General features: G+C 40.2%; 3 protein-coding genes across 3 annotated transcripts; 2 read left to right on the plus strand and 1 right to left on the minus strand.

Moving 5' to 3' along the window:
* Positions 1 to 317: 317 nt before the first annotated feature.
* On the minus strand, positions 318 to 7,090 carry LOC107373675 (F-actin-capping protein subunit alpha-1). Its single transcript, XM_015941815.3, has 10 exons — positions 6,975 to 7,090; positions 5,684 to 5,747; positions 5,098 to 5,149; positions 4,854 to 4,917; positions 4,565 to 4,771; positions 4,378 to 4,457; positions 4,148 to 4,226; positions 1,950 to 2,021; positions 1,813 to 1,875; positions 318 to 1,724 (listed from the first exon to the last, which is right to left on the minus strand). The coding sequence occupies exons 1-10, from the start codon at positions 7,011 to 7,013 to the stop codon at positions 1,584 to 1,586; spliced, it is 861 nt and encodes a 286-aa protein (XP_015797301.3). The 5' UTR covers positions 7,014 to 7,090; the 3' UTR covers positions 318 to 1,583.
* Positions 7,091 to 7,765: 675 nt separating this feature from the next.
* Positions 7,766 to 21,869, plus strand: apeh (acylaminoacyl-peptide hydrolase). Its single transcript, XM_015941814.3, has 23 exons — positions 7,766 to 7,891; positions 8,270 to 8,399; positions 8,485 to 8,611; positions 8,701 to 8,788; positions 8,924 to 8,999; positions 9,091 to 9,182; positions 9,995 to 10,069; positions 10,164 to 10,301; positions 10,386 to 10,477; positions 10,565 to 10,605; positions 13,420 to 13,541; positions 13,645 to 13,705; positions 13,793 to 13,890; positions 13,970 to 14,021; positions 14,098 to 14,186; positions 14,312 to 14,450; positions 17,578 to 17,661; positions 18,106 to 18,186; positions 18,945 to 19,033; positions 20,224 to 20,414; positions 21,045 to 21,147; positions 21,230 to 21,336; positions 21,442 to 21,869. Exons 1-23 carry the CDS (start codon positions 7,796 to 7,798, stop codon positions 21,545 to 21,547), a joined length of 2,277 nt encoding a protein of 758 aa, XP_015797300.3. The 5' UTR covers positions 7,766 to 7,795; the 3' UTR covers positions 21,548 to 21,869.
* A 93-nt stretch (positions 21,870 to 21,962) lies between these two features.
* tlr9 (toll-like receptor 9) lies at positions 21,963 to 26,074 on the plus strand. Its single transcript, XM_015941813.3, has 3 exons — positions 21,963 to 22,361; positions 22,563 to 25,532; positions 25,631 to 26,074. The coding sequence occupies exons 1-3, from the start codon at positions 22,359 to 22,361 to the stop codon at positions 25,835 to 25,837; spliced, it is 3,180 nt and encodes a 1,059-aa protein (XP_015797299.3). The 5' UTR covers positions 21,963 to 22,358; the 3' UTR covers positions 25,838 to 26,074.
* The last annotated feature ends 255 nt before the right edge of the window (positions 26,075 to 26,329 follow it).

A 26,329-nucleotide genomic window follows, 5' to 3' on the forward strand; every position in this document is an offset into this window, starting at 1 on the left:
TAATGCTGAACCGATTCTGTAGACACTAATGAAGGCTTAGGAGACATTTCAGCTATAATATTAAGGTGTTAAAAACAAACACACAGCAAGGAGATTAAAAGTGTTATCTTTGGTTTTATGGACATTAGGGGCTGCTAAAAGCTAGCCAAAACTGCGTAGTATACCTTTAACCCTTTGAGAGCTCAATGAAAGATTTAAGTTTCATCCCATAAATTGTTTGGGGTTATTAGAATATTTGCTTTTTCTACATTTTAATAAAAAAAAAAAGTTTAGGCTGAAGCTACAAATCAAGATTTAAATTAAAATTGGTCACAAAGTTTGGAGTTGTCCAGTCCGTTTATTTGAACAGAATAGGGGAGTACAGTCTTGAAGTTCATAACTGATCGGCACACCGCTGTAGTACATTATAAGGTTTGAACACAGCACACAGCATAGCTAACACGTAACTGATCCAGAGTCAGTCTACTCAGAAGTTGTGTAACACAGAAAATGACACGGCCCAACAGGAATACGTTACGTTTACAGTTAATCATCTTGCCATATGGCAGCTGCTTTCCATTCTCTTTGCGTTGACTAGTTTAGTTACAGTTTTGAGTGCAACGTTCTAAGACTCCGACAAAAGCAAAAAAAAAAAAAAAGGCAAATTAATATGAGATGGATTTCTTTACCATAGGAAAGAGATTTTGGCAATAATTTTTGGTTAATGCGTTTTCCTTCTTATAAAAGAAAAGCTATACAGAAATAAGGGAGTTGCCTAAGAAAGTAAACCGAGTGTGTTAAGCATGGATGCAGCAGCAAAGGTTTTATCTTCCAGAATGGGAAGATGATACGTCAGCGGAGCACGACGGAAAACCGGTCACCGTTTCCTCAGATCAAACTTCCAGGTGCAGGAGCACCTGTATAACAGGGTCATGTCGATGGGTGTGCTCTTCCCAAATCTGGTTAGTTTGATACTTTTTTGATGGCACAAAACTCTAGACTTAATTTAAATGTAACAACTGACATTTCTCTTCCTGATCATATGATGAATTCTTTACCTTGGTTTTCAGTTTCAAAGAAAATGGGAGCCATGATGCCAAAAACAGTAAAAAGAAAGGGAAAAAAAAAGACCTAAACGTATATATTACCATATTTACCCTGGTTTGTGACGATGTGCTTGGTTTCTCTCATCAGCTGCTTTGTGCCCTGTGTGCTGAGAGCAGCGACTTGTTCACCGCTACACATCAGTGTTACTAAGACAAACCATTAGAACTTAAGAGTCCTGTGGTTCCTTGAAACAGTTGAAGGTGTTTTTTTAATCCTTCAAACGAAGCATTCCTGAGCACAGCCCTGCACACTGTCCAAGCACCGATCACCCCTCCAAAAGTAACACCTAACTCCCAACTTTTTATTTTCCTTTTTAATAACTGCACTTCTTTTCAGCAGACAAATATCTGTGCCTAACAGTCTGCAAATCTTCAGTTACAATTTCCTTCATGACTTCCTTGCCCCATATTAATAAAGTATGCTTTGGTTAGTCCTTGAGCATATATAGATGGGTGGTGGACCCATGAGTGTGTGCACAATCCCGGTCCCTTCCTCTTCTAGGCATTCTGCATCTCTTTGCCAATTTTGTAACTCAGAATCTTGTTCCAGTCGATCTTGGTGCGTGTGACAGGCAGCTGGCGACGCAGGGCCTTAAAGGTTGTGTCGGACATGGTCTGGTAGTTCTCATTAATCGCAGTCTGAAAAGGTAAATAAAAAATATGATACAATCAAACCAGTGGATGTTAGCTAACATTTAACCCATATAGTAAATATTAGGCACCTTACCTGGTACTCATTTTCTGCACTCTCGATAATGTCAATAAATTCTTTTGCTGTTTGAATTTCATTCTGTTAAAAAAACAAACAAAAAGATCAATAAGTAAATGTAAACAGGCTATGAAAGGAAAGAACATTTTACTTACTGTCACAGGTATCGAGTCTTCAATCTCCTTATGACTAACCAGCTGCACATTCCCATCTTCATAATAATGCACCTAGAAACAGGAAGGCCATCAGGTAACTGGTGATTAGAAAAATACGTCTAATTTACTTATTTTTTACATTCATGAGGTTATTTAACACCCATGGCTTTTATTTTAATGAAAGACGAGAAAAAATATTTCAACTTGAGCACAATGCCATTATAAACTTGGGCAGTATCAATATTTTGATACCGTTAAACTTTCTCCACGGTGTACAGTATTACCATAATACTGCCCAAGCCGATACCACTACTCTGGTGGCGAACCACTGTGAGCCACAGTGGCCAACAGCCTGTTACGCTGCTTCTTACTCAGCGTGAGATAAAAGTAGAGTTGTTGCACGGGTGCTGCTACTGACTGGTCCTAATGTCTTTGATGTTCAACGCTATAACACACACGCCCAGTCACCTTTTCTGTCTTCTGACATGTTGCTAACATGACAAATCCATTTTGCATCGAAGCTGCAGCTGAATAACTTCCTGGACATATTTTTGATCTACCAGCAACAAACGCACAGATTAGTTGATATTTGTGTCGTTCAAATTCAATTCAAAGATACTTTATTAATCCCAGGGGGAAATTAAGAGAAATTCTGCTCTGCTACGAGTTCAACTCCCATGACAAACACACTTACTATTTGCAAGGCTCCCACAACAAATTGTCTTCCCGTTTCCCTTTAATGATGCAACCGATAACTGCTCCAGACATGATAAACACTTACAATGACTCTACTAAGGATTAAATGTCTCCATTCTGGCATCCAGCAGTTTTCGTTTCATGTGCAAAAACAAAACAATGCTAACAGCATTAAAGTGTTAACAAGCAAACAGCCAAAGATTATTCTTCTCTGGTCTGGTGAAAAGCAGATATCAGTTCTGACCAACTGAACCAGTGAAGTCTGACGAGGTTGAATCTTACCCCGGGTTTCCACGGGAGCCGTCAGCAGCACGTTACTGCAGCAGCACGTCTAGCTGCTGCTTGGCCCTTCCCACGAGACGCGAAGCAGCAGGGGAGCAGCTGTCACCGACAGAGCACGAAGTCACACGAGTGACTTCGTCAGTAAACACAACAACAAGCAGGAAAAAACTACAACATGGTTTGTGTTTTATGTTCTGTCCGTTTTATAATCGCCAATACGGACCTGAAAAACAAAGGAGACCGCTAGCTAGGTGATAACTTCTCACGGGGACGCACAGTTAGTAACCTTTTTTAAAGTAAAGCAACCGGAAGACAGTACGTTCTTTCTTCTGAAAATCTCGTGAGCTTCTCTCCATTTCCGCGTCCGATTTCCTGTCTTTCCTTCCCCAAAAATGTCGAACTTGACCCGTTTCAGAGGTGTCGCGCATAGAAAATAGAACCGGCGCGTAAAGGCCGCGACATGCTGCTCCTGAGACGCGGCCGACTCGCGCTGCTGACGGCTCCAGTGGAAAAGGTTCTGTTGACCACAGCGGTTCCTATCAGCAGCTATGACGTGCTGCTGCAGTAACGTGCTGCTGACGGCTCCTGTGGAAAGCCGGGGTTAGTTTCAAACAATAACAAATGCTACACTCCCTAAAACAATAAAATGGTGTTTAAATCACTGACTTACACATTTAGAAGAAAAAGAAATGGTCCTTTGCACAGATTTATGTTACCCTCATGGGTCCTTTTTGAATGTTAAAACTGAATAGATCTCATTAACTCATTAACTGTCATTGACAACTAAAGTCGTCATTTGCATCTTTTTACTGTGTGGGCGTCGGAACGAGCCCCCGCACCGTGAGAACAAACATCTCAGCTCTAAAGCCGATCTTAATCCGCGTACGTCACACATCACGTGATCAGGAAGCAGAAAATCCATGTGTTAGGAGATAGTTTTGGGCCGTTGCTGTAAAAAAGGTGATGCGTGAACCGGAAAAGCTTCTGCCGATCACAATTCGACAACAGATTATGAAAGAACAGATAATGCTCGAAACACGCAGATTCTTCCTGATGCAAGAGGTGAGTCTCCGCTTTGTTTTGGTAGTTTTGGCGTCGACATCATCCTAGCGCGCAACGTTCTGTGACTCTTAAAAAAACAGTAAAAACGGTGAGAAACGCTGGCAGTGAATGAGTTAAAGGTCAGTAATTTTACTTGTTTCAAGTGTGTCAGCACTAACCTGGATTTTCAAAACTCCAACCACATGGGCAGTGGACTGACCAAGGGTGAGTTTCCACTCTGACCTACAGCGACCGTTCCTTTGGAGAAAACAGAAACCTATTATAATCAGGCAGGAACCCAATGAGACTAAAATAAATTATCTCCATTCCAGTTTTTCAGCAATAAACATGTTTATTTATTTATTTATTTTCAGATATGATTTTAAACAACTATTTGATGAAAAATTACCAGAAGTTTTTCGGCTGAAACTGATGCCCCTCAATGCAGGCGATAACCGTCTGCTGACCATCAACCATTTTCTCATATACCTGTAATGCAGATTTTATAAACATTAGGATGCGGTAAGGGATGCAAATCTCCTTATGTGTGTGTGTGTGTGTGTGTGTGTGTGTGTGCGTGCGTGTGTGTGTCGTACCGTACAGACTCCTGTAGGGTAGTGCTCTTTGACGTAGGCACTAAGGGCAGTATCACATGCATCTCTCCAGCTCCTCAAAGCCCCGTCTCCCTCATAAGGCTGCACATCACTGACGTCTTTCCTTAAGTGGTCAAACCGGAAGGATAAATGATTACGGGGGTCCAGGAAGCGTCCTTGACCCAGGTCACCGTGCTCTGTGATCAGGACCTGAAAAGAAGAGACAAAATAGACTGAAACATCTAATTTACAGCCTTGCCTTTCCCAAATGGGATTTAAAAAGGAAACTTACTGGTTCATCATATCCCTCTACTTTGGCAGGAGTGAACTGATCCATGTTGTACTGGGCAAAGGAGCTGGGAACACACATTAAAGAAAAAACAGTTAAACAAGGAAACTAAGCATTCAGAACATGTTTTAAAACTAAGTCTTACAATCAACACTCTGTGAGACGTGCATTATTCATTTTAATTGCCTGAGAAGGATGTTGGGTGACATACAATTTGTACTTCTGATACAAGTCAAATATTACTTACTGAGAAGCCTCTTCTCTGAGAAGGTTGTCATTATTGAGAAGCAGCCGCACATCTAGTTGGACAAAGAAATCTTGTTTGTAAAATAATAAAAAAAATGTATACAATATAATTATCACATTATTTCACCATCATACTCTTTTTTTTAACAAGAAATGTTCTGATTAAAGTCCTGATCGAGGCGTTTTCTGACTGATTACCAGGACACTGAGTGAACATGGATGCTGTCACAAAATGGACTGGAAAACAAGGAGCCCATTAGCTACCTCTCAATTACAGCCATCAGTGGGGTGGTAGCAAATACAGCATTCAATTCTACTATATTTGCCAACTGAGTCTGGCCCTTAATGTGAGTTAATGTGTAACATCAACTCTGACAAAGACGCAATCCTAAAGTTGGCTTCCAGACATCCTGGGATTCAGATATTCACTACTAATGATCAAAAGTTATTTAGATTACATTCAATGCATTTAGTGGGATACATGCATTTAGTGGGATAAATACAGTCAAATGCAGCTTTAGACCAACACTCAGAATTGCTGGAATATTCATCTTAAAGACTGATCAAATATAATCACCACATCTTACCATTAAAGACCTCGTTAAACTCTCCAGGAGGAGCATGGGTCACAAAGTTGGCTGCAATACGGACCTGAGAAACAAGTTAAATGCAACTCATATGTAGTCATGATAGAAACAACAAAATCCATGGCTGGTGTTTAGCATGTAGAGCTGCAGTCCGTTTAGGTAAAGACTTGATATGAAGTTTTGATTGTTTCCTCTAAGTGTCAATCCCTGAAAAATGACCCATCTCTCTTTACTGTGATCACTAAAAACACTTGATTGCAAAATGTGATGATAAAAAAAGAATAGGATGTCAGTCCCAGATTTGGTAAATAGCTAATGTACAGTTGGTCAAATGAAAGTTTTTCAACAGCATTTAAAATATTGTGGTTTATTTACTCCTGCAGATCTGTAAATTTAATATAGTTAAAGAACAAACACAATAATAAAGACAACTGTGTGCTTTAAAAAACTCAGATGAACTGTATAAAACCACTAGTATTTGTTTAAATAATCAAGAGTGGGTTTGACCATAATGAGTGTGACTCACCTACTTTTGTATTTAATAAAATAGAATAAACTGCGACAGAAAATACAATTTTAAATATGCAATTTCCACAGAACAGACACTAAACGAGAAGCAGATGTGTCAACTATCCATCTACTTCCCCCTTGTGAGGCCCAAAGACCAGCGAGGCTCCTGGTTTTATCTGGAGGAATGTCACTTGACCTGTTTCAAGTTTTAAAACCACCTATTTGGTAATGAGGTGGTTTTTGTCTCTTTATCCAGCGGAGCAGGAAGGCTGTCCAATATCATATTCCTGGTTTGTGAACTTCCCCCTACTGGTGTTGAGCCCTGCTGCCTCTGGTTTCATGTAAAGCGACACTATATATCTAAAAGGCGCATAAACTGGTGTCAGGCACTAGCAACTGAATATGTTTGACCCAGAAATCTGAAACAAACTAACAGTGGCTGCTAGTTAGCTGACGTTTTTAAAGGGAGACACCTTCCACCTTATGTAATTTTATAGTGAATATTCAAATACGGCTTATTAAAAACAAGACTAAATTCTTCTACTAAACTACAAGAGTTTCCAAAGCTTCCGGTGATTAAAGCTGTCCAACATTTGATACCGCTGCTAGCTAGAAGCTTCACTAGCATGGGCTAGTTCAAGCAATGCTAGCTCAGACCACACGTTTATCGTTTCTGTAGATAAATAAAACCTGACATTATTTATTTAGTGGATATTATTCGATGCACATACACATAAAACACAGATACTACAATATAAAAACGATAGTAAACACTTCAAACCTTTTCTTCATCTGACAGCGGCTCCTCAAAGTCAGCCATCTTGGCTCTGTGTGAACCTCCTCCACCTCCAGCTGGTACCAGAATAAGCTGGGACAACGTTTGCCTAAACAACCATAACATTTATATTCAAGGTGAAAATCACTTCAGGATTTGAAATTTTGTTTTTTTTTTCACTTATTCTATAAATGCAAAACAATTACAAATACTCCAATTTTCTTTTGCAATCCAACTCTTACACACGCACACACTTTTTATTCCAGATGAGGGGGCGTACTGTTCACCTGGTCGTAAAAAAAAACAATACAAATACCGGTACAAAAAACTTGTGGCTATTTGTTTGTACTTGTATGTAAATGATGAAGCTCTGTATCCCATTCTAAATTAAGGTTTATGTTGAAGACGCTTATGTGAATGTGACGCACTTGCCTCACGTTTAAAGCATTATTATATACATTAGTAAACAGCAAATAACGCAAACATCTTAATTAACTAATAAAAAAGAAGAATACTCTGCTTTATCCTGGACTTTTGGAGAAAATCATACTAAATTGACAAGCATTAGACTGGTGTCTTAACGGTTTCAACTGTAAGGCCGCCATTACTATGATAACACTTGCATTTGATTTATAAGATCAATTATGTAATGAATAAAAATGAAAGTAATCTTAAATTTTAAAAAAATGACCACTTGTTTCTGCGTATTAGCAACTAAAGCACAGAAAGAAGTTATGTAGAAGCTGAAAACTATGAAAATCTCATTTGAAAATCGATCTAGGTGCTGTATTTCTATAAGACGCACGACGGGAGTATTGACAGTACGCATGCGCAACACATTTTTCCATGTTTCCTCAATTTTTACTGACAGGATTGACTGGATTAGGCTAGCGGCAGACAGCATCCCTGTTATGGAGTTACAGGTAACTGTTACTGACTGACATAGTATAAATAACACAAGACAAACGTTTTATCTGTAAATCTAGAACAGCTTTCAAGTCAAGCTAGCAAACATGCACGGTGTTAATTATTAGTTTCCAACAGGAAGTTCCAGGTCGGTTCAGCCAAATCTCTATCAGCAGTACGCTACTAATCACTTGCTAGTTCTGTTATTACTTGATCACATCGCATAACTAACCAGACAATTAGTATTTCTGAAGAACCGAGCTCTGTTCATGTCCTTACCTTTTACTTAACCACCTCCATACTTAGTTAGCTGCTTAGCTAGGAGATGAATAGGTCATTGTTCGCTTAGCCGACTCGTTTCACTGACTCGCAGTTATTCTTCTGCTGTCTGTCAGGTGATCACCAAACCGGAGGAAATTGCCAAACTCTACAGAGAGCTGAGCCTCTTCCCTTCTCTGAGCAGAGCAGATGTTGGACCTGTCATCACCTCTCAGTATGGAGGCAAATACAGCAACATTTACACAGGTACAAATACTTTTCTGTTCCTCTAAAATCTTCAGATTCCTCCATGATCTTTATGTTTGTAGTATGTGTTTACTTTTACGTACAGAATGGAGTCAGCGGGACCTGGAGAGAAATGAGAATGTCAAGTTTTGCAGGCAGTACATTGTTTTCCACGATGACAAGTCGGTGGTTTTCTCTGGAGCCTCGGGAAACTGCACTGAAATCAAAGGAGAGTACGTATAACCGTCTTTTATAGAACTAAAAGACAGTTTTCCACTTAAATCGGAGCAAACTGAAGTATATACTGTGTTTCTTATGTCAGAATACTGAGTAAGGATTCTCCTTCTGGTGAGATGAAAGCAGTTGTCAGAGAATTCACAGTCAAAGGAGAGGAGACGCAGTTTCTGGAGGTGTGTGGTGCTCTGGGATTCATGTTGTTTTAGTGCCTTTTTTGTGGCTTTTATCCCGTTTTTGTGCATGCTCATAACCTTTTGATTGCTTAAATTTTAAACCGATTCTCTTTGACATTTCTCATGACATTTCAGATCTGGAGTAAAAACATAAAAATGAAGAGCATCAACTTGACTGCTTTAAAAAAGCATGGAAAAGTGTATGAAGACGGTAAGTCCTCCACAGGGACAGCACACATTCATTCATTCCCAAAGTCACCCCTACATCTCCCTGTGTTAATTATGCTGTTTTCTATCCTCAGATCAGTTTGGCTCCTTGGTTTGGTCTCACTCTGAGACCCATCTCTTGTATGTGGCAGAAAAAAAGAGACCAAAGACCGAATCGTTCTTCCAGGTGGGATTTTCTGATTTGATGCGAGGGAGGAGGGAGACACAGAATTTACCCTGACTGACACAGCAAATGTAAAATGCAAACCAGCAATTGCTATATTTTACAGTACCAGTTAGGATTAACTATGGTATGTGTTTTGTATTTTATTTTAAAAAAATGTTCAAAATGTATTTTTACCCTGGTGTCAAACTGCCATCTAAAACTCACTGACCAGTCTGATATAATGCATTTAAAATATTGTTTCATGCCGTCAAGAGAAACGTGGCAAACTGGTTGGTTTCTTTTTGAGTCCAATTCAAATATTTTGCTATTCGTTTCATGAGCAACATTCCTCAACAGCACTTCCCATACTGCAGCAAAACATTCAACGAAGCATGATTTTATCTTTAGGTTAGGGATGCACCGGTACTGGTATCGGTAAAAGTTAACAGATACCAGTAAGTGATACCAATGCAGTTGCTTGAAAATGACTTCACTGTAACTTGTCATTTCTGTTCACCTACTATTTTAGTTTTGTGATCATTTATATTAACACATTTTTTTATTTACCTCACAGTCTTTTCCTACTGAAAGCAGAGAAGAAAATAAAACCTGTATTCCAATTCATTGCATTTTTTTGTGTGGTAGAAGTATCAGTATCGGCAATCGGTATCGGCAAGTAGTCAGATCCAAGTATCGGTATTGTATTGGTTTAGAAAAAAGTGGTATCGTTGCATCCCTACTTTAGGTGTTTATCTGGTTTTAATGACGTTATGCAACCAAACAGAAATTACTCACATCCTGCTGGTTTTTCTTCCTCCTTTTCCTCCTTGTAGACAGAGCCACCAGAGTTGTCCTCAATTGAAGATGAGGAGGAGGCGACCAGGGTGGAGAAAAAAGAGACTGTGAAAGTGATTGCTGTTTAATTACTAGAAAGCATTTAGAATTTTAAATTCATTTCACATTAAGATCCATAATTGAGATGTTTTAATTGTACCCCTGCAGGGGGAGCAGTTTGTCTACCACGAGGACTGGGGCGAGACCTTTGTGAATAAGAGCCATCCAGTGCTTTGTGTTTTAGACATTGAAGGTGGCATTGTTTCTGTGCTGGAAGGAGTTCCAGAAAATATCTCTCCTGGACAGGTTTGTTTTAATATCTGTGGACTTCTTGTGTGCCGATACCCCAGTAAACCTAATAATTCAGGTGTTTTATGTTTATCTCTGCAGGCTTTTTGGGCACCTGGTGACACAGGTGTGGTTTTTGTTGGGTGGTGGCACGAACCCTTCAGACTTGGCATCAAGTACAGCCCCAATCGAAGGTGCTTTTACCCTCCTTTTCACAAGTTCCAACAGCTTCCTTGTAGGCTCGTGCTTTAGAAAACTCATGTTCCAATGTTCTTTGTCAGGTCGTCTCTGTTTTATGTGGATCTCACTGGTGGAAAATGCGGTGAGTAATGGCTGCTTCTGAGGGGCTTATGCTGTTCAGCTTAGACGTAGAGCATGTTTGTGACACAAATCTTTACTAACCACCTGACATCAGGGGCACTTGTGAGGTTTAGTCCAGTCTTATAAGTATGTTTGGATGCAAAAAAAATGCTTAAAGGGATACTATCCAATTTTTTTTACTTTTTTTTAACCCATTTACTGCTATTGACAACAAAAGTCTTAATTTTAAATCCAACCGTTCACTACCAATGACGACTAAAGTCGTCATTTGCACTTTTTTTTTTACTGTGTGGGCGTCGGAACGAGCCCCTGCATCGTGAGAACAAACATCCCAGCTCTAAAGCTGATCTTCAGCCGCATACGTCACACATCACGTGATCAGGAAGCAGAAAGTCCATGTGTTAGGAGATCGTTTTGGGCCACTGCTGTAAAAAAGGTGAGGTGTGAACCGGAAAAGCTTCTGCCGATCACAATTCAACAACGGATTATGAAAGAATGGATAACGCTCCAAACGGGCAGATGTTTCCTGATGTAAGAGGTCAGTCTACTCCTTGTTTTGGTAGTTTTGGCATCGACATCATCCTAGCGTGCATCGTTCTGTGACTCTTTAAAAAGCAGTAAAAATGCTGAAAAACGCTGGCAGTGAAGGGCTCTTCTGATCAGGAAATGGCTGGCAATGAATTAGTTAAATGTAGAGGCAATGCTGGCACAGGAGTTAAGTGCTCGCCCCGTAACTGGAAGGTTGCAAGTTTTTGTTTAATTATTTTTCATTTTTAATAGTGTTTTGTTTTGTTTTTTTGTTTTTTTTCTCCGTGTCCTGTCTGGCTGTGAAGCAAACAGAATTGATGTCTGAATGCTGGTGACAAGCCCTACAGATTTACTCTCAGGTGGAACATCAAAGCTTCTGCTTATAATCACGTCACACCTGGTACTTAAAACTATATTGTTATTGTTTTTTTGAATGCTTTGTAATTCCGACTAGACAAGGAGACAGAGCTGAAAGAGAATGGCAGAAACAAGGGGGGGTCCACAAAAATAAACAATCAATGATGAACAAGAGTCTGCTTCTAGACCTGCAGAAAAGGGACACACAACATTACAACAGGAGCAAGCTATCACTGCATCAACCTGATGAGGAAATATAAAATGAACATTGTTTTACTGAACAATCACACGATAATAAGTCACAGTGCATTTATTGCCAACCACAGCCTTAAGACATGTGTTGAAACTGCCCAAGTCCATACTTATGAGAGCATCATGTGAGCACCTGTGTGTGTGCACACGCTTGTTTATGTAAGGTTTCTCTATAGGAGCGTTCAATAGAGTGTGAGGGGCCACAGATCTGCCCCCCAAAGATGCGTAAGGAGATGGAAGGAGCTCCAAGTCTCAGAGATCCAGGAACTGCCCCAGAGCGCATGGACCCCAGGGAGACTGCGACCAGAAAATCCCCCCCCCCCCCCCCCCCCCCCCCAAGAGGCACAGAAGATTGCCCCTGGGGTCACAATCATCAGCCGGCAGAGTCCCGGGGGATATCAGCGGCAAGCCCGCAGGCCCGCCCGCAGCCTCCCACCCACAAGCCGGCCAAGCCCGGAACCCAGCGACCCAGGACCCAGGTGCAACCAGCCCCGCCGGGAACCCAGCAGAGCCCAGGGACTCAGATCCCACCAGGCAGCCATCGGGATTAATCAGGCAGACTCCAAAAATCTTAAACCTCCTGACCCGGGAGCCGCGAACACTCAGGCAGACCAAGGCACCACAAAGAAGGTTGCAGGTTCAATTCCCGCTCAGTCTGTCGCAGTCGTTGTGTCCTTGGGCAAGACACTTAACCCACCTTGCCTGCTGGTGGTGGTCGGAGGGACCGGTGACGCCTATGTCAGTGAGCTCTAGGGTAGCTGTGGCTACAATGTAGCTCATCATCAGCAGGGTGTGAATGTATGTGTGAATGGGTGAATGACTGATTGTGTTGTAAAGTGCCTTGGGGAGTTCCAATACTCTAGAAGGTGCTATATCAATTACAGGCCATTTACCAATGAAATAATTTTTCTTGAGCCAGTGTGTGCTAAAATGATCCTTAGAGTTAATAACGGACACTAGGGGGGTGCTAAAAGCAAGCAAAACTGCCTAGTAACCCTTTAATCAAACTAGTTAAAAGACTCTATGATGAGTATTTATCTACATGTGTGTGTTTACTCTTACAGCCTGAACCATGGCATAATAATAAAAAGTGGATCTTGCTCCCTGTAGTTCCTAGATCCTCCTCCAGAGGGTGTAATACATGCAAAAGCACTTTTAAAAAAAGAAAGTCCTAAACTTTTATAAAAAGTAAGTGTTCAAACACCAGATGATTATATTAGAAACTTGATGCATTTAATAATTGTTTCCTAAAGTTGAGGTTTGGACCCTGCTGGGGGTCATGAAGCACCGAATGGTCGTCTTGTAGAACATTTATAATCACGTTAACTTTAAAACCTTTTCCAGTCACACACCGCTGTGCCTGTTGGACACTGATCACACATTAGTCATATGTATTTTGGAATTAGTTACAGTTTTGACAAGACTATTTTGTAAATGACTTGTTAACTGTGTTTGCACATATCAGACACTTATTGTTTAGGTCTGGAGCCTCTGCAGCTTCAAACTGTGAGTCGGAATGTTGGAAAACAATTAGTTCCTACAACAATGCTTAACTTTTAATTAGATCAAACTGTGCTTTAGGTCTGCTTGAAAATTTCTGTTATGTTTTATTATGATTTTAGTCATGAATGCAGACTTTATTATGCATGTGTTTGTATGTGATTGTTTTCTTCAATAGAGCAACTTTCTTCAGGAACCAGTTCAGTTTCTTCCCCCAGACTGAGCCCAGATCACTGCCGGATTGTCTATCTGGAATGTGCTGTGTATGGACCGCACATGCAGTGCAACAAGCTCTGTATGGTGAGAAGGAACACAAATGCATCATTTATTTAACAGTTATCTTCTCTCAACAGTTAAATACACGTACACAACCATAAATAGACGTTTGATGCTTTATTTTCAGTACGACTGGTACACTAAGAAGACCTCTGTGGTGGTGGACATCGTTAGTCGACCCAGAGATGGTGAGGAAGCAGTTTTAAACTCAGCTTTTTCTTCTTTGAGGCTTGCATTTACAAAATTGTGTCTTTTTGTGTTTTGGGCTGATACAGATGGCTTCACTGGCATCTACAGCACTCAGCTGTCACCTCAGTGCTGGTCAGCTGATAGCCAGCATGTGATTGTTGCTTCTCCTCAGCGCAGTCGCAAGGTTAAACCAGACAGGAGGAAGTAGACCAATCAGATCCTTTAAAAACATTTCCTTCTGCTCATCCATGTTTGTGCTACAGGATCTCTTAATGGTGGATATGAGCACAGGCAGCATCACCAATCTGACTTCAAGTTAGTCTCTGTACACTCTAAAGTATTACTGCGATTACTACCGTTTACTACATTGTCCTATTGTATTTGTTCATAGAGTCTGAAATGGGAAACTGGTGCTTGCTGAACATGGAAAGAGATCTAATGGTGGTCAGCTGCTCATCGCCTAACTACCCTCCTAGTCTGGTAGGACTGTTGCTGTCAATGAGAAAACAGTTTTATTTGATTCACAGAAAATAGACTGGAGCACAAAAATGCACTTCATGTGATGGAGGACCATCTGTCACTGAGGTGGATGTTTTTGTGTGCAGAGGGTGGGTTTCCTTCCAGGCAGAGACACTCAGGAGGAAGTGGTCTGGATCATTCTGGAAGATTCCCAGACCTTACCAGATATTGACTGGAAAATCCTGACTTTGACCCCTGCCTCAGAGCAAGACAACAGCCAATACCGTAAGATTGTAAATTATTATTCACTCAGGTGTTTTTAGAGTAATATCTTTTTAAACACGGCATAGTAGAAGATTTGTTTTTAACTTTTTTCGGCTAACGCTGTAGCCTTCCTCTGAGCACTGCTGATGAAGTAACGCCACCGACATCGGCAGTGCTCTGAGGAAGGCTACAGCGTTAGCCGAAACCTGTCTACAAAAATAAAAGTGTAATAGTTAGAAGCTACATATAGTTTTTGCCTTCGCTGTGTTTTTTTGGACAAGTATATACAGGTCCTTCTCAAAAAAGTAGCATATTATGATAAAGTTCATTATTGTCTGTAATGTACTGATAAACATTAGACTTTCGTACAGTATATATTAGATGCATTACACACAACTGAAGTAGTTCAAGCCTTTTATTGTTTCTAATATTGATGATTTTGGCTTACAGCTCATGAAAACCCAAAATTCCTATCCAAAAAAATTAGCATATCATGAAAAGGTTCTCTAAAAGAGCTATTAACCTAATCATCTGAATCAACTAATTAACTCTAAACACCTGCAAAAGATTCCTGAGGCTTTTAAAAACTCCCAGCCTGGTTCATTACTCAAAACCGCAATCATGGGTAAGACTACCGACCTGACTTCTGTCCAGAAGGCCATCATTGACACCCTCAAGCAAGAGGGTAACACAGAAAGAAATTTCTGAACGAATAGGCTGTTCCCAGAGTGCTGCATCAAGGCACCTCAGTGGGAAGTCTGTGGGAAGTAAAAAGTGTGGCAGAAAACGCTGCACAACGGGAAGAGGTGACCGGACCCTGGGGAAGATTGTGGAGAAGGACCGATTCCAGACCTTGGGGGACCTGCTGAATCAATGGACTGAGTCTGGAGTGGAAACATCCAGAGCCACCATGTACAGGCGTTGTTACGATCCAGGCTGTCTAGGGGGCCTGGGGTAACAATGAGGACGCATGTTCTCGTGTTAAAAGTAACAAAAACAACATTTATTTACATAAATATAAACACAAAACACAGATTAACAAGACACATCAGCAGCAACGCGAAACGAGTAACAACTAAACTCTCATATTGACCAAATTAATACAAAAACCACGAAAAACCATCACATAATTTAATTTCCGAGTGATGTCTTAATAAAAGCAAGCGAAGGGGTAAAGTGCCCTTTACCCCTAAAAAAGGCGAACGGTTAAACACAGAGAGTTTTAAGCTCCCACCAAAGTTGTTACATAAAACTTAACAAAACCAAAAGCTGCTGAGGAGACAACAGACCAGAGAGAACCTCCCTGGCCTGCTGCTCCCTGAACTGAGGGCTGGCTGACTTTTATGCTGCTGGCCTGCTGCTGGTCATCAGGATCAGCTGAGAGAATATAACCGGGAGGCAATCTAGTGAGATTGGAGCCAGGTGCTGCATCTCCTCTCACACACACACACACTGGGAAAAACCCAAATGGCTCTGAGCCATAACAGGCGTGTGCAAGAAATGAGCTACAGGTGCCGCATTCCCCGGGTCAAGCCACTTTTGAACCAGAAACGGCGGCAGAAGTGCCTGACCTGGGCTACAGAGAAGCAGCACTGGACTGTTGCTCAGTGGTCCAAAGTACTTTTTTTTTTTTTTTTTTCAGATGAAAAATTTTGCATGTCATTCGGAAATCAAGGTGCCAGAGTCTGGAGGAAGACTGGGCAGAGGGAAATGCCTAAATGCCTGAAGTCCAGTGTCAAGTAGCCACAGTCAGTGATAGTCTGGGGTGCCATGTCAGCTGCTGGTGTTGGTCCACTGTGTTTTATCAAGGGCAGGGTCAATGCAGCTAGCTATCAGGAGATTTTGGAGCACTTCATGCTTCCATCTACTGAAAAGCTTTATGGAGATGAAGATTTCATTTTTTAGCACAACCTGGCACCTGCTCACAAAGCCAAAACCACTGGTAAATGGTTTACTGACCATGGTATTACTGTGCTCAATTGGCCTGCCTAATCTCCTGACCTGAACCCCACAGAGAATCTGTGGGATTTTGTGAAGAGAACGTTGAGAGACGCAAGACCCAACACTCTGGATGAGCTTAAGGCCACTATCGAAGCATCCTGGGCCTCCATAACACCTCAGCAGTGCCACAGGCTGATTGCCTCCATGCCACGCCGCATTGAAGCAGTCATTTCTGCAAAAGGATTCCCGACCAAGTATTGAGTGCATAACTGAACATAATTATTGGAAGGTTGACTTTTTTGTATTAAAAACACTTTTCTTTTATTGGTCGGATGAAATATGCTAATTTTTTTAGATAGGAATTTTGGGTTCTCATGAGCTGTAAGCCAAAATCATCAATATTAGAAACAATAAAAGGCTTGAACTACTACAGTTGTGTGTAATGAATCTAATATATATGAAAGTCTAATGTTTATCAGTACATTACAGACAATAATGAACTTTATCACAATATGAACATTTTTTGAGAAGGACCTATACATGAATTAGTTCTCTTAACCTCGAGATTCAGAGGCCTGTACACTCGTAGCCATGTGTCGTACAAAAATCATTTTCTACTGTTTGGCCTGTCATCCACACGAAGCGACGACAGGCATCGTCAAAAACAAATGTAAGTGGAGATTTGTGCACTCTCCAGTGCTTGTAGACAGAGCTAACCGAGATGTTAGGTTTTGCAATGTCACTGCCTGCAACAAAAATGCTCCGACAACACGTGTGTGACTTGTTTTTACGCTTGCTTACCTGTTTTTACAAGTTCAATAAGTGCTCAAGAAGACCACAGGCTTAGGACAACCTAAAGGACGATTATTGTCCAACGCGTAGTTATTCCAAAAAATGCTTTTCGCCAAAGATGTCGAAGATTTGGGGAACCACTGCCGCCTACAGGCTTGGTGTGCCCATGAATGTGCTACATGCGCTAGATGGGCGGGGAGGGTATTCGGTTTTACAAACCCTGACTATACGTGCACATGAGCTGAGTTAAATCAAATCGACCAACATCATTAGAGCAGAAACATATTCACATTATCTTCTGAGTCCCAACATGCAAAAGGAGACTTTAGATGGATAAGGATTAGGTCATATTTTAATCATATGAAATGCAAAGCGTCAGATATTAACCATAATAACAAACGTTTCTGTGTTCCAGCGGGCCTTGATTTTGAAGCTTTGCTGATTAAACCGAAGGAGTTAAAGGAAAATGTGAAGCGGCCTCTGATCGTCACCCCTCATGGTTTGTGACTCTTGTTCATCTGTTGTTAGTCATCTGGTCTAAATTAAATAAATATAAGTAATTATAGGTTTACCATCTTAATGTTGTGACACAAACATGTAAACACACTTCTTTTCCCGTACTCCATTACCATCAATCGTTATTTTCTCCTTCGTAAGTCACTTTTTAATAAAAGCATCAACCAAACACATGAACATAAAGTAATCAGGCTGAGCTATTAGGCTTGGTTGGATCTGTTCAGTTAAATTTAACTCGTGATGAAAGTGGCTGTGGTTGCTATGACGATGGTGCCTTTTGTCCCTACATCATTTAAAGAAAGATGAGTGTGTTGTAACAGAGCTTATAGTTATTTGACATTAAAATATATTTTACATCTGTTTAATTTATGCTTATAATTTTTTGATGTTGCAGTTTGATTAACTCCCAGCGTGTTTCTTCCACCAGGCGGTCCTCACTCTGTGATCGTTGCTGATTGGCTCCTGTCCTACTCTGTGCTGTGCAAAATGGGCTTTGCTGTATTACTGGGTAAGAGAACATGGAGGTCTACTTCATGAACACTTGTGCTTAGATTTAATAATTATTTGAACTTGAGCTGCTTCAAACACGTTTCTTTTAGTCTAGAGTTTCTTCATTATAGCAGAAAACTAAAACTAAATTATCTTAATTAATAAAACGTATATTTATTTAATATGTTTCCTTTTGGAAGTTAAATTTGAGTATTCTTTTGAGTACTTTTGTGTAAAACAGTAAAAAGTTCACATGTTAAAATAGTTTGTTGAACTTTGTTTTCTTCCCCCTTTTTAACCAGTTATTAAATGTTCCCATAATAGAAACCTAAAGGTTAGAGGAGACGTGATAAAATATTTTGAGAAGTGGAAACATCCTTCTGATCCTTCTTTGTTTTCTACCTTATATAAAATCTGTGATGCATTGTGTTGTTCACATTTGTTCCTCTTTGAAAAGCACCACAGTAATGCTCCTGTAACTTTATACAGCTGCATAAAAGGAAGGAGACATTTGCATCCCTTTTCTTAAGCTGATGAATTCTCTGGTTAAGGTAGATTTTATTAGTAGATTACATTTAATTCTGTTTCATTTGCATACATCAATGTCATAAAGTAATTTTGTAACCCGATGAAGGACAAACTGGATTTTGTTTTCCTTCGGTTTCAAGATCTGGTTTAGCTCCTACACGTGTCCACTTACATAACCATATGATATAACGCCAGTGCTTATTCAGGTGTTAGTACCTGTTAACATTGTGTGTTCCTTTATAACTTTAGTGAACTACCGTGGCTCTACTGGTTACGGCCAGGACAGCATTCTGTCTTTGTGTGGGAATGTTGGTACCCAGGATGTCAGAGACGTTCAGGTATGAACAAAACCAATGCCAACTAAATATTTTCAAATCTGGGTTCTAGTTTGAACATTTTTGAATCTATTTGCAGTTTGCACTAGTGATGTAAGAAAATATCGATGTGGCAATATATCGTGATATTATTTTCCTGTGATAATATATCAATATTCAAAAGATGTGTATCGAGTTTTTGGAAGAATTTTCATGCAAACACTTGTGTTTCTTTTGGTGCAATTCAAACGCCGATCGCTAGTTGGCATCAGTGTGCAATGGGTTTTGTTTCCACTAGGGATGCAACGATACCACTTTTTCCCAAACCAATAAGACACCGATACTTGGATCTGAGTACTCGCTGATACCGATTACCGATACTGATACTTCTACCACGCAAAATAATGCAATGAATTGGAATGCAGGTTTGATTTTCTTCTCAGCTTTCAACAGAAAAAGACTGTGAGGTAGATAAAAAAATATTTACATTAATAGAAATGATCACAAAACTAAAATATTAGGTGAATAGAAATGACAAGTTACAGTGAAGCCACTTTCAGGCAACTGCATTGGTATCGGTTCCTGAAATCAGTTCACTTTTACCGATGCTGGTGTCGGTATCTGCCCTAGTTTCCACTATTGAAATGTAAATCCCTCTATTATGGTTCAGATACCTCATGTTAAACATTTCAATGATCAGTTTGGACTCTTTATTGAACGAAAACAATTGCTAATATCGTCTAGTTGAATGTATCAATTTATCCTATCATCTCCCCTTTATCGCGATACATATCGAATCGTCTCCCCTGTACAGCGATACATATCGTATCGCCTCCCCTGTATCGTGGTACGTATCATATGGTCTCCCTGTATCTTGATACATATCGTATCACATCCCTTGTAGCATGATACATATCGTATCGCCTCCCCTGTATTGTGATACGTATCGTATCGTCTCCCCGTATCTTGATACATACCGTATCACATCCCTTGTAGCATGATACATATCGTATCACCTGAATTTCACCAATACACATCCCTAGTTTGCACTGTAATTTTATTCTAGTTTCATATGCAATCAGAGTTTATTGTAATTCATGAGTTCTAGCAACAGCTGTTTCATTGGGTTTTTCTTGTTTCGTTTTTTTCTTTGACTCCATGTTGATTACAGCTGTTCTGTCATCGTTTTTCTTCCTTTTGGTTTTCTCCACCAGCAAGCTGTTGAAGAGGTTCTGAAATGTCCCCATTTCGACAAGGACAAAGTTGCAGTTTCTGGTGGTTCCCATGGGGGGTTTCTAGCATGTCATCTAATTGGCCAGTACCCAGGGTTCTACAAGGCCTGTGTGGCCCGCAACCCTGTTATAAACTTGGCCTCAATGATCGGCAGCACAGACATCCCAGACTGGTAATTCCTTCCACCGTTCTTTTTGTAGAAATCCATCATTTAAAGACCAGGTTTACTGAGGAACCATGTTCTACTTAATATTTTTTTAAACATTCAGGAACTCTGAGTTTAACATGCAGGCTGAACGTGAAAATAGTCTTTTACCCCTACTTTCTGCATCAGCACGGAAAATCGCTTAGTTCCGAAAAGACTGACAGATCTATGTCGCACTCTCACTTAACATTCATGGACTCAACCGCCTTTGCTTGAAACTGGGAAAGTTGTTTTTTGCTTGGTGTCCAGGAAAGAGCAGACAGTTAATTGGCTAGTAGAAGCTAATTGTTAGCAATAGCAACTCCACAACATGGCAGAACTCTTCAGGGTTGTGTTATTTGTGGAGGTCAAACAACAACGTTGCAAAGCAAACAGTCAGTGGTAGGTTAGCATTAAATAGCAGGAAATAAGACACCAAATTTTGCCATCTGACTTCTACGTCCTCAAACAGGTGCATTTGGGCTTTTCTTCCAAGAAAGTGTCTTACAAGGCATTCATTCCTACTAGAGACCACCGCAAATGTTCTAAAAATATGAGTAAAGTTGATCTTTGAATGCAAAAAACTCTGTAACAAGTGTCTACCTATGATATTTGCAGGTGCATGGTTGAGGCAGGCTATGAATACAGTCCTGAATGTCTCCCAGATGCTGCTGTTTGGGAGCAGATGTTGAACAAGTCCCCCATTAAATACATCCCTGAGGTATCAGAAGAAATCTTCATGTTTCATGATTCTGATTTTACTGCTTTTTTTTAAACGTAACTAAATGAAACCTCGCCTTTAGGTTAAAACACCAGTGCTGCTTACTTTAGGAGAGGATGACAAGCGCGTCCCTAACAAGCAAGGAATCGAATACTACAAGGCTCTGAAGGCAAGAAAGATTCCAGTTCGGTAAGAAAACACACACATAACCTTTTTTTGTTTGTTTACAAAGGAAAAGTGGAGCAGATTTAGCTGCTGCTCCGTCAGTAATACTCCGATGTGTGTTTTGCTTAGGCTGCTGTGGTACCCAGGAAACAACCATTCTCTCTCCAAGGTGGACGCAGAATCTGATGGTTTTATGAACATCGCTTTGTGGATTATACAGCACTTGAATCTGTGATGTAAGAGTTGAAGTTATACACATGAGTGAGCTGAATGATTACAAGACTCTTCTTTATCCAGTCTAAAGCCAAAGTAATCGCTCTCCAAACAAAACACACTTTACCCATAATTTATCTACGGGTAAGAATGATCATTTTTGTTTTTAAATTAATGTAAGGGCAAAAGGGCTGTTCAATGTTTAAGCTTTAAGCTAAAAAAAAAAACCTTTATGTCAGTTTTTTCTAAAGGTAATTTTTTTTTTTACTAAATGATTTACTTTTTATGTTAACTGTCTGCTGATGATTTAATGTACTTAATAAACAGATTTTTCGATGTTTGAATTTGAGACCACTTTTTGAATCCATGACCATGGGTTCTGATTTGAAAGGATTTTTAAAATCATATAAAACAACTTCCTAGTTGCAGCAGTAGCTGGTGTATGTTCTGAAATAAGCTCCTATGTTAGGAACTAATACTGGGCTCTGTGGTAACACAAGCAACAGCCTGGGGCTTCTAAAAATTAGGGTTTTCTTACCTTTCAATGTAATTATATCAGGAATGTCACAGTTTGTAAAACATGCAGCATTTTATAAACCCTTGAGGTGGAGTTGGTCCTGATGTCCCTTGTGAATACGACTAACAGTACGTGACGCGGTTTGAAGCAAGCTGCCAGATACGTTACCAAATACTTTCACTTCTGCATGTACTTGGATCCTGTTTCTTTTCACTGCACAAACGTTTAAACGCTCATCTGGACCTGTGCTCTCTCCATTTGGACTTTAAGACAGTTTTTCTTTTAATTGTTGAAGTTTTTCTATCCTGCTTTTGCTATGGTAAGTAGCATCAATAACTATTGGAAATTACGTTCTTTTTTACCTGTAGAAAATTCTGAACATGATGTGCAATTGTTGAAAGTTGCTGGTACTGCAGAAGCTTTAATTATTCAGAAATTAATATTATGTCAAATCCTTTTGTTAGGCTTTTCAAATGCATTGACAAATAACTAACCAGACCCCCCCCTCCCCCACTTTCAGGCTCTGATGGAAATTATCCTCATCTTCAGTCAGTTTCTAACATTAGGAAGGACGTTAAGTACCATTTTTTTTCCATGTGATGCAGATGAGAAATCCAACTTTGTGGACTGCTCCAGCAGACCTCTCAAGCACATTCCCCTCATAAGGTCCAACACTGTGTCTGGGATTGATTTGAGTCGTACTAAAATAGACTTCGTGAGCAACCATGCCTTCACAGGTGTCCCAAACCTAAACACTCTGATATTAATGGGCAATTGTCAGCCAGGCAACCTGAGAACCCTGGATCAAGACCAATGCAAACTGGAGATCTACCCTGATGCCTTCAAACACCTGACAAATCTCACATCTCTGTATCTGTCAGGAAATAGCCTCACCTCCATACCTTTGTTACCAGAAAGTTTACAAATTCTTGATCTGCAGAATAATCACATTTTTAATATCTTTGTGCCTTTAAATACCCCAATTCTCGAAGTTCTGTTACTTACCAAAAACTGCTTTTATGCAAACCCTTGTAACCAATCCCTTTTCATAAATGAGACTGTTTTCAGAGAGCTCCCTAAGCTTAAAAATCTTACACTGGGGTATGACAATTTGACTGCTGTCCCAAAGTGGTTGCCACCTTCACTTGAGCTACTTGATTTAAGGGAGAATACAATCACGGAGGTCCCAGAAAAAGCATTCGCCTACCTGACTAACCTCAAGTCCCTGAATATGGAGTGGAATTGTCAGCGATGTGACCATGCAGCAAGACCCTGCTTTCCATGCCCACAAAATCTCCCTTTGAAGTTGCATCCAAACTCCTTTTATTGTGAAAACAGCTCCTTGCTCTACCTCAGCTTAAGAGGGAATTCACTGAAAACATTTCCCGAGGGCCTTTTCACACCGCTGAAGAATTTAAAACGATTGGACATCTCTGACAACCTTCTGTCATATGCTATACGAAACGGCACTTTTTTCAGAGAGTTGACAAACCTCACTTGGATTAGCCTCATCTATAACTACGAACCTCTGAAGACCTTTCCAGAGCTGGTCCTCTCCCCTTATATTGGAAATATATCTGGTCTGGAAGCTATTTTGCTGAGTGGTAACTTTTTCCACACAATTCCCGATAAAACCTTTGAAGTTTTGTCCCAACTTGAGCATCTTCAACTACTGGAACTGAGAATGAATTTCATAATCACTTGTAACTTGGCCTCATTGAAGAAGTTATCGTCTCTCACTTACGTAGTCCTCTCCCAAAACATGCTTAATTTTCTGCCATGCTGCTCAGAATCATCATTTGGGTTTGCGGTACCAGGCGGCTGTCAGAACCATAACTTGCATATAGATCATTTCCAGGACAAGCCTGCTATGATAATTGACAGAGAGCCAACTTCTACAAGGGATGTCTGGGAATCTAACGAGCCAAACGTTAAGGAAATAAAGGAAGATGTGTGTAAGACTCCATCTCTGTGGAACCAAAGATCCATTTACTGTAAAAATTATTTGACATTTGACCTTTCTCAAAATGATATTTTAGCTCTTAAGGAAAATGTGTTTGAAGGAATGGAAAATGTGGTTTGTTTAGACCTCTCTTTCAATTACATGAACCAGAGGTTGAGAGCTGGCCTGTTTGACAAAATGAAAAACTTGATTTTCCTTAATATGTCTTACAATAGGCTTGATTTTTATGACAAAGATATCTTCAGTGAACTTAGATCAACACTGAAGCTCTTAGATGTTAGTAACAATGACTTTCATTTTAAAATGAGGGGCATGGGCCATCGGTTTGAGTTTCTACAAAATCTGACTGAGTTAGAGGTGCTAAGCCTGGCAAACAATGGCATTGGGACACGGATAGATTCAAGGCTGATCAGCAGTTCTTTGAAGTACCTTTACTTTAATGGTAATAATCTTGACATTATGTGGGGTTCCGACAACAATAAGTACACTTATTTTTTCCAAAATCTGACAAAACTTGAATACCTTGACATATCGGACAATCATTTGCAGTCAGTATCACCAGAAGTGCTTTGTAACCTCCCAGTTAGCCTTAACAGTCTGCGAATCAGCACCAATTACCTGACATATTTCCCCTGGCAAAATATCTCATTTCTTAGCAACCTACGCCACCTGGATCTGAGTTATAACATCCTAAGTGATTTGATTGCCGAAGCAATACAATTTGGGGACAAGTTTTTACATCTGGACCTCAGTCACAATCACCTTACTTCCATTCCAGATAATTTCTTTAGTGAAGCAAAGTCCTTGCAGTGCTTGTTTCTGAGTCACAATCAGATTAAAGAGTTGAACCACCAGCATCTCCCTGCTCCCTTTATAAATGGCAGCCACCTTCAGATCCTCACCCTGGATAACAACCCCTTTAAATGTGATTGCAATACATCCTGGTTTGCTGATTACTTGCGCACCACTGCAGTAAAGATTCCTCATTTAACAACACACGTGTGCTGTGAATTCCCAGAGTCACAGCAAGGACAGGTTCTACTATCTATGGACCAGCGTTCCTGCCAGGATATCTATGGAAGCTTAAGCTTCTTTGTGTCTTCTTTCTTGGCTGTGGCATTTACCATTCTTCCTCTGCTGAAGCATCTCTATGGCTGGGATGTCTGGTACTGCTTGCAAGTGTTCTGGGCAGGACTCAAAGGCTACTCCCAGTTGCCTGGTATTGATTCAGGTCATCACTATGATGCTTTTGTAGTGTTTGACACTGGGAATGTGGCTGTGAGGGACTGGGTTTACACTGAGATGACTGCTAATCTGGAAAACGCAGGCAACAGGAGGTTTCAACTTTGCTTGGAAGAAAGAGACTGGGTTCCTGGCCTTTCGTGTATCGACAATCTACACAATGCTGTACACAACAGTGTGAAGACGGTGTTTGTACTGTCCAGGGGTGCAAATGGATGTGAGGTGGTAAACGGTGTGACCCGCCAAGCTTTCTTCATGGTTCAGCAGAGGCTTCTAGATGAGAAGGTAACAGACTTTTCTAGACTATTATTTCTGTTTTACATGTGACTTCTCTGGAATGATGTCACAACCCCCAAATTAACTCTGAAACTTTCTATAAAAAGGTTGATGCAGCTGTACTGGTTCTGCTGGATGAAATGTTTCCGAAACTGAAGTACCTCCAGCTGAGGAAGAGACTGTGCCGGAAGTCTGTTTTGTCCTGGCCGAGAAACCCAAGGGCTCAACCTCTTTTCTGGAATCGAATGAGGATGGTACTGTCATCTGATAACCTCAAGCATTATGACAACAACATAAGTGAAAGTTTTATTTGATTTTTATTATGTCACATTCTCCCAGTGTATTTCCTACTGTGATACTTTTTCTTTGTGTGCAATGTTCCATCCAGTCTTTACCTATTGTACGGCGCTTTGTGATGTCCTTATCTGTGAAAGGTGCTTTATGAATAAGTTTTACTTACTCGATTTTCCTTCAGTCGAAATAACTTGTAAAATGTCTAGTTTTTAAAATGACCTCAGTTTGACAAATACAAAGTAAAAGTGCTGATTTTATTTCTCATTTTTCATGTTTCACTTTGTTATACTGGTGAAAAAACACTTATTCGTTACGCCTCCTGATTTGGACCTCAGCAGTAAAGATTGTTCTTTTTATTTTGTGACATCAAAAATGGGATTTTGTTACATTTACATTTTTACAAGTATTTTTAAAACTGAATAATCTTACCTTTAAACATGGACTGAAGTTGTTGAAACAGTGTTTCAGAAACACTGTTATTACACAATAAACTTTGCTCTTGACAAAACCAG

The sequence above is a fragment of the Nothobranchius furzeri genome, chromosome 15, assembly GCF_043380555.1.
Source record: "Nothobranchius furzeri strain GRZ-AD chromosome 15, NfurGRZ-RIMD1, whole genome shotgun sequence".
NCBI classification, from domain to species: domain Eukaryota; kingdom Metazoa; phylum Chordata; class Actinopteri; order Cyprinodontiformes; family Nothobranchiidae; genus Nothobranchius; species Nothobranchius furzeri.

Excerpts from the sequence above, each read along its gene's own strand:
- LOC107373675 (XM_015941815.3), bottom strand. The coding sequence starts at position 7,013 with ATGGCTGACTTTGAGGAGCCGCTGTCAGATGAAGAAAAG. Across the intron at positions 5,748-6,974 it reads CGCTGTCAGATGAAGAAAAG|GTCCGTATTGCAGCCAACTT; the intron begins GTTTGAAGTGTT and ends CTTGTTTCTCAG. Across the intron at positions 4,772-4,853 it reads TAGAGGGATATGATGAACCA|GTCCTGATCACAGAGCACGG; the intron begins GTAAGTTTCCTT and ends TCTTCTTTTCAG.
- apeh (XM_015941814.3), top strand. The coding sequence starts at position 7,796 with ATGCGCAACACATTTTTCCATGTTTCCTCAATTTTTACTGACAGGATT. Across the intron at positions 14,451-17,577 it reads GCAAGACAACAGCCAATACC|CGGGCCTTGATTTTGAAGCT; the intron begins GTAAGATTGTAA and ends TCTGTGTTCCAG. Across the intron at positions 19,034-20,223 it reads AGGATGTCAGAGACGTTCAG|CAAGCTGTTGAAGAGGTTCT; the intron begins GTATGAACAAAA and ends TTTCTCCACCAG.
- tlr9 (XM_015941813.3), top strand. Across the intron at positions 25,533-25,630 it reads AGAGGCTTCTAGATGAGAAG|GTTGATGCAGCTGTACTGGT; the intron begins GTAACAGACTTT and ends TTCTATAAAAAG.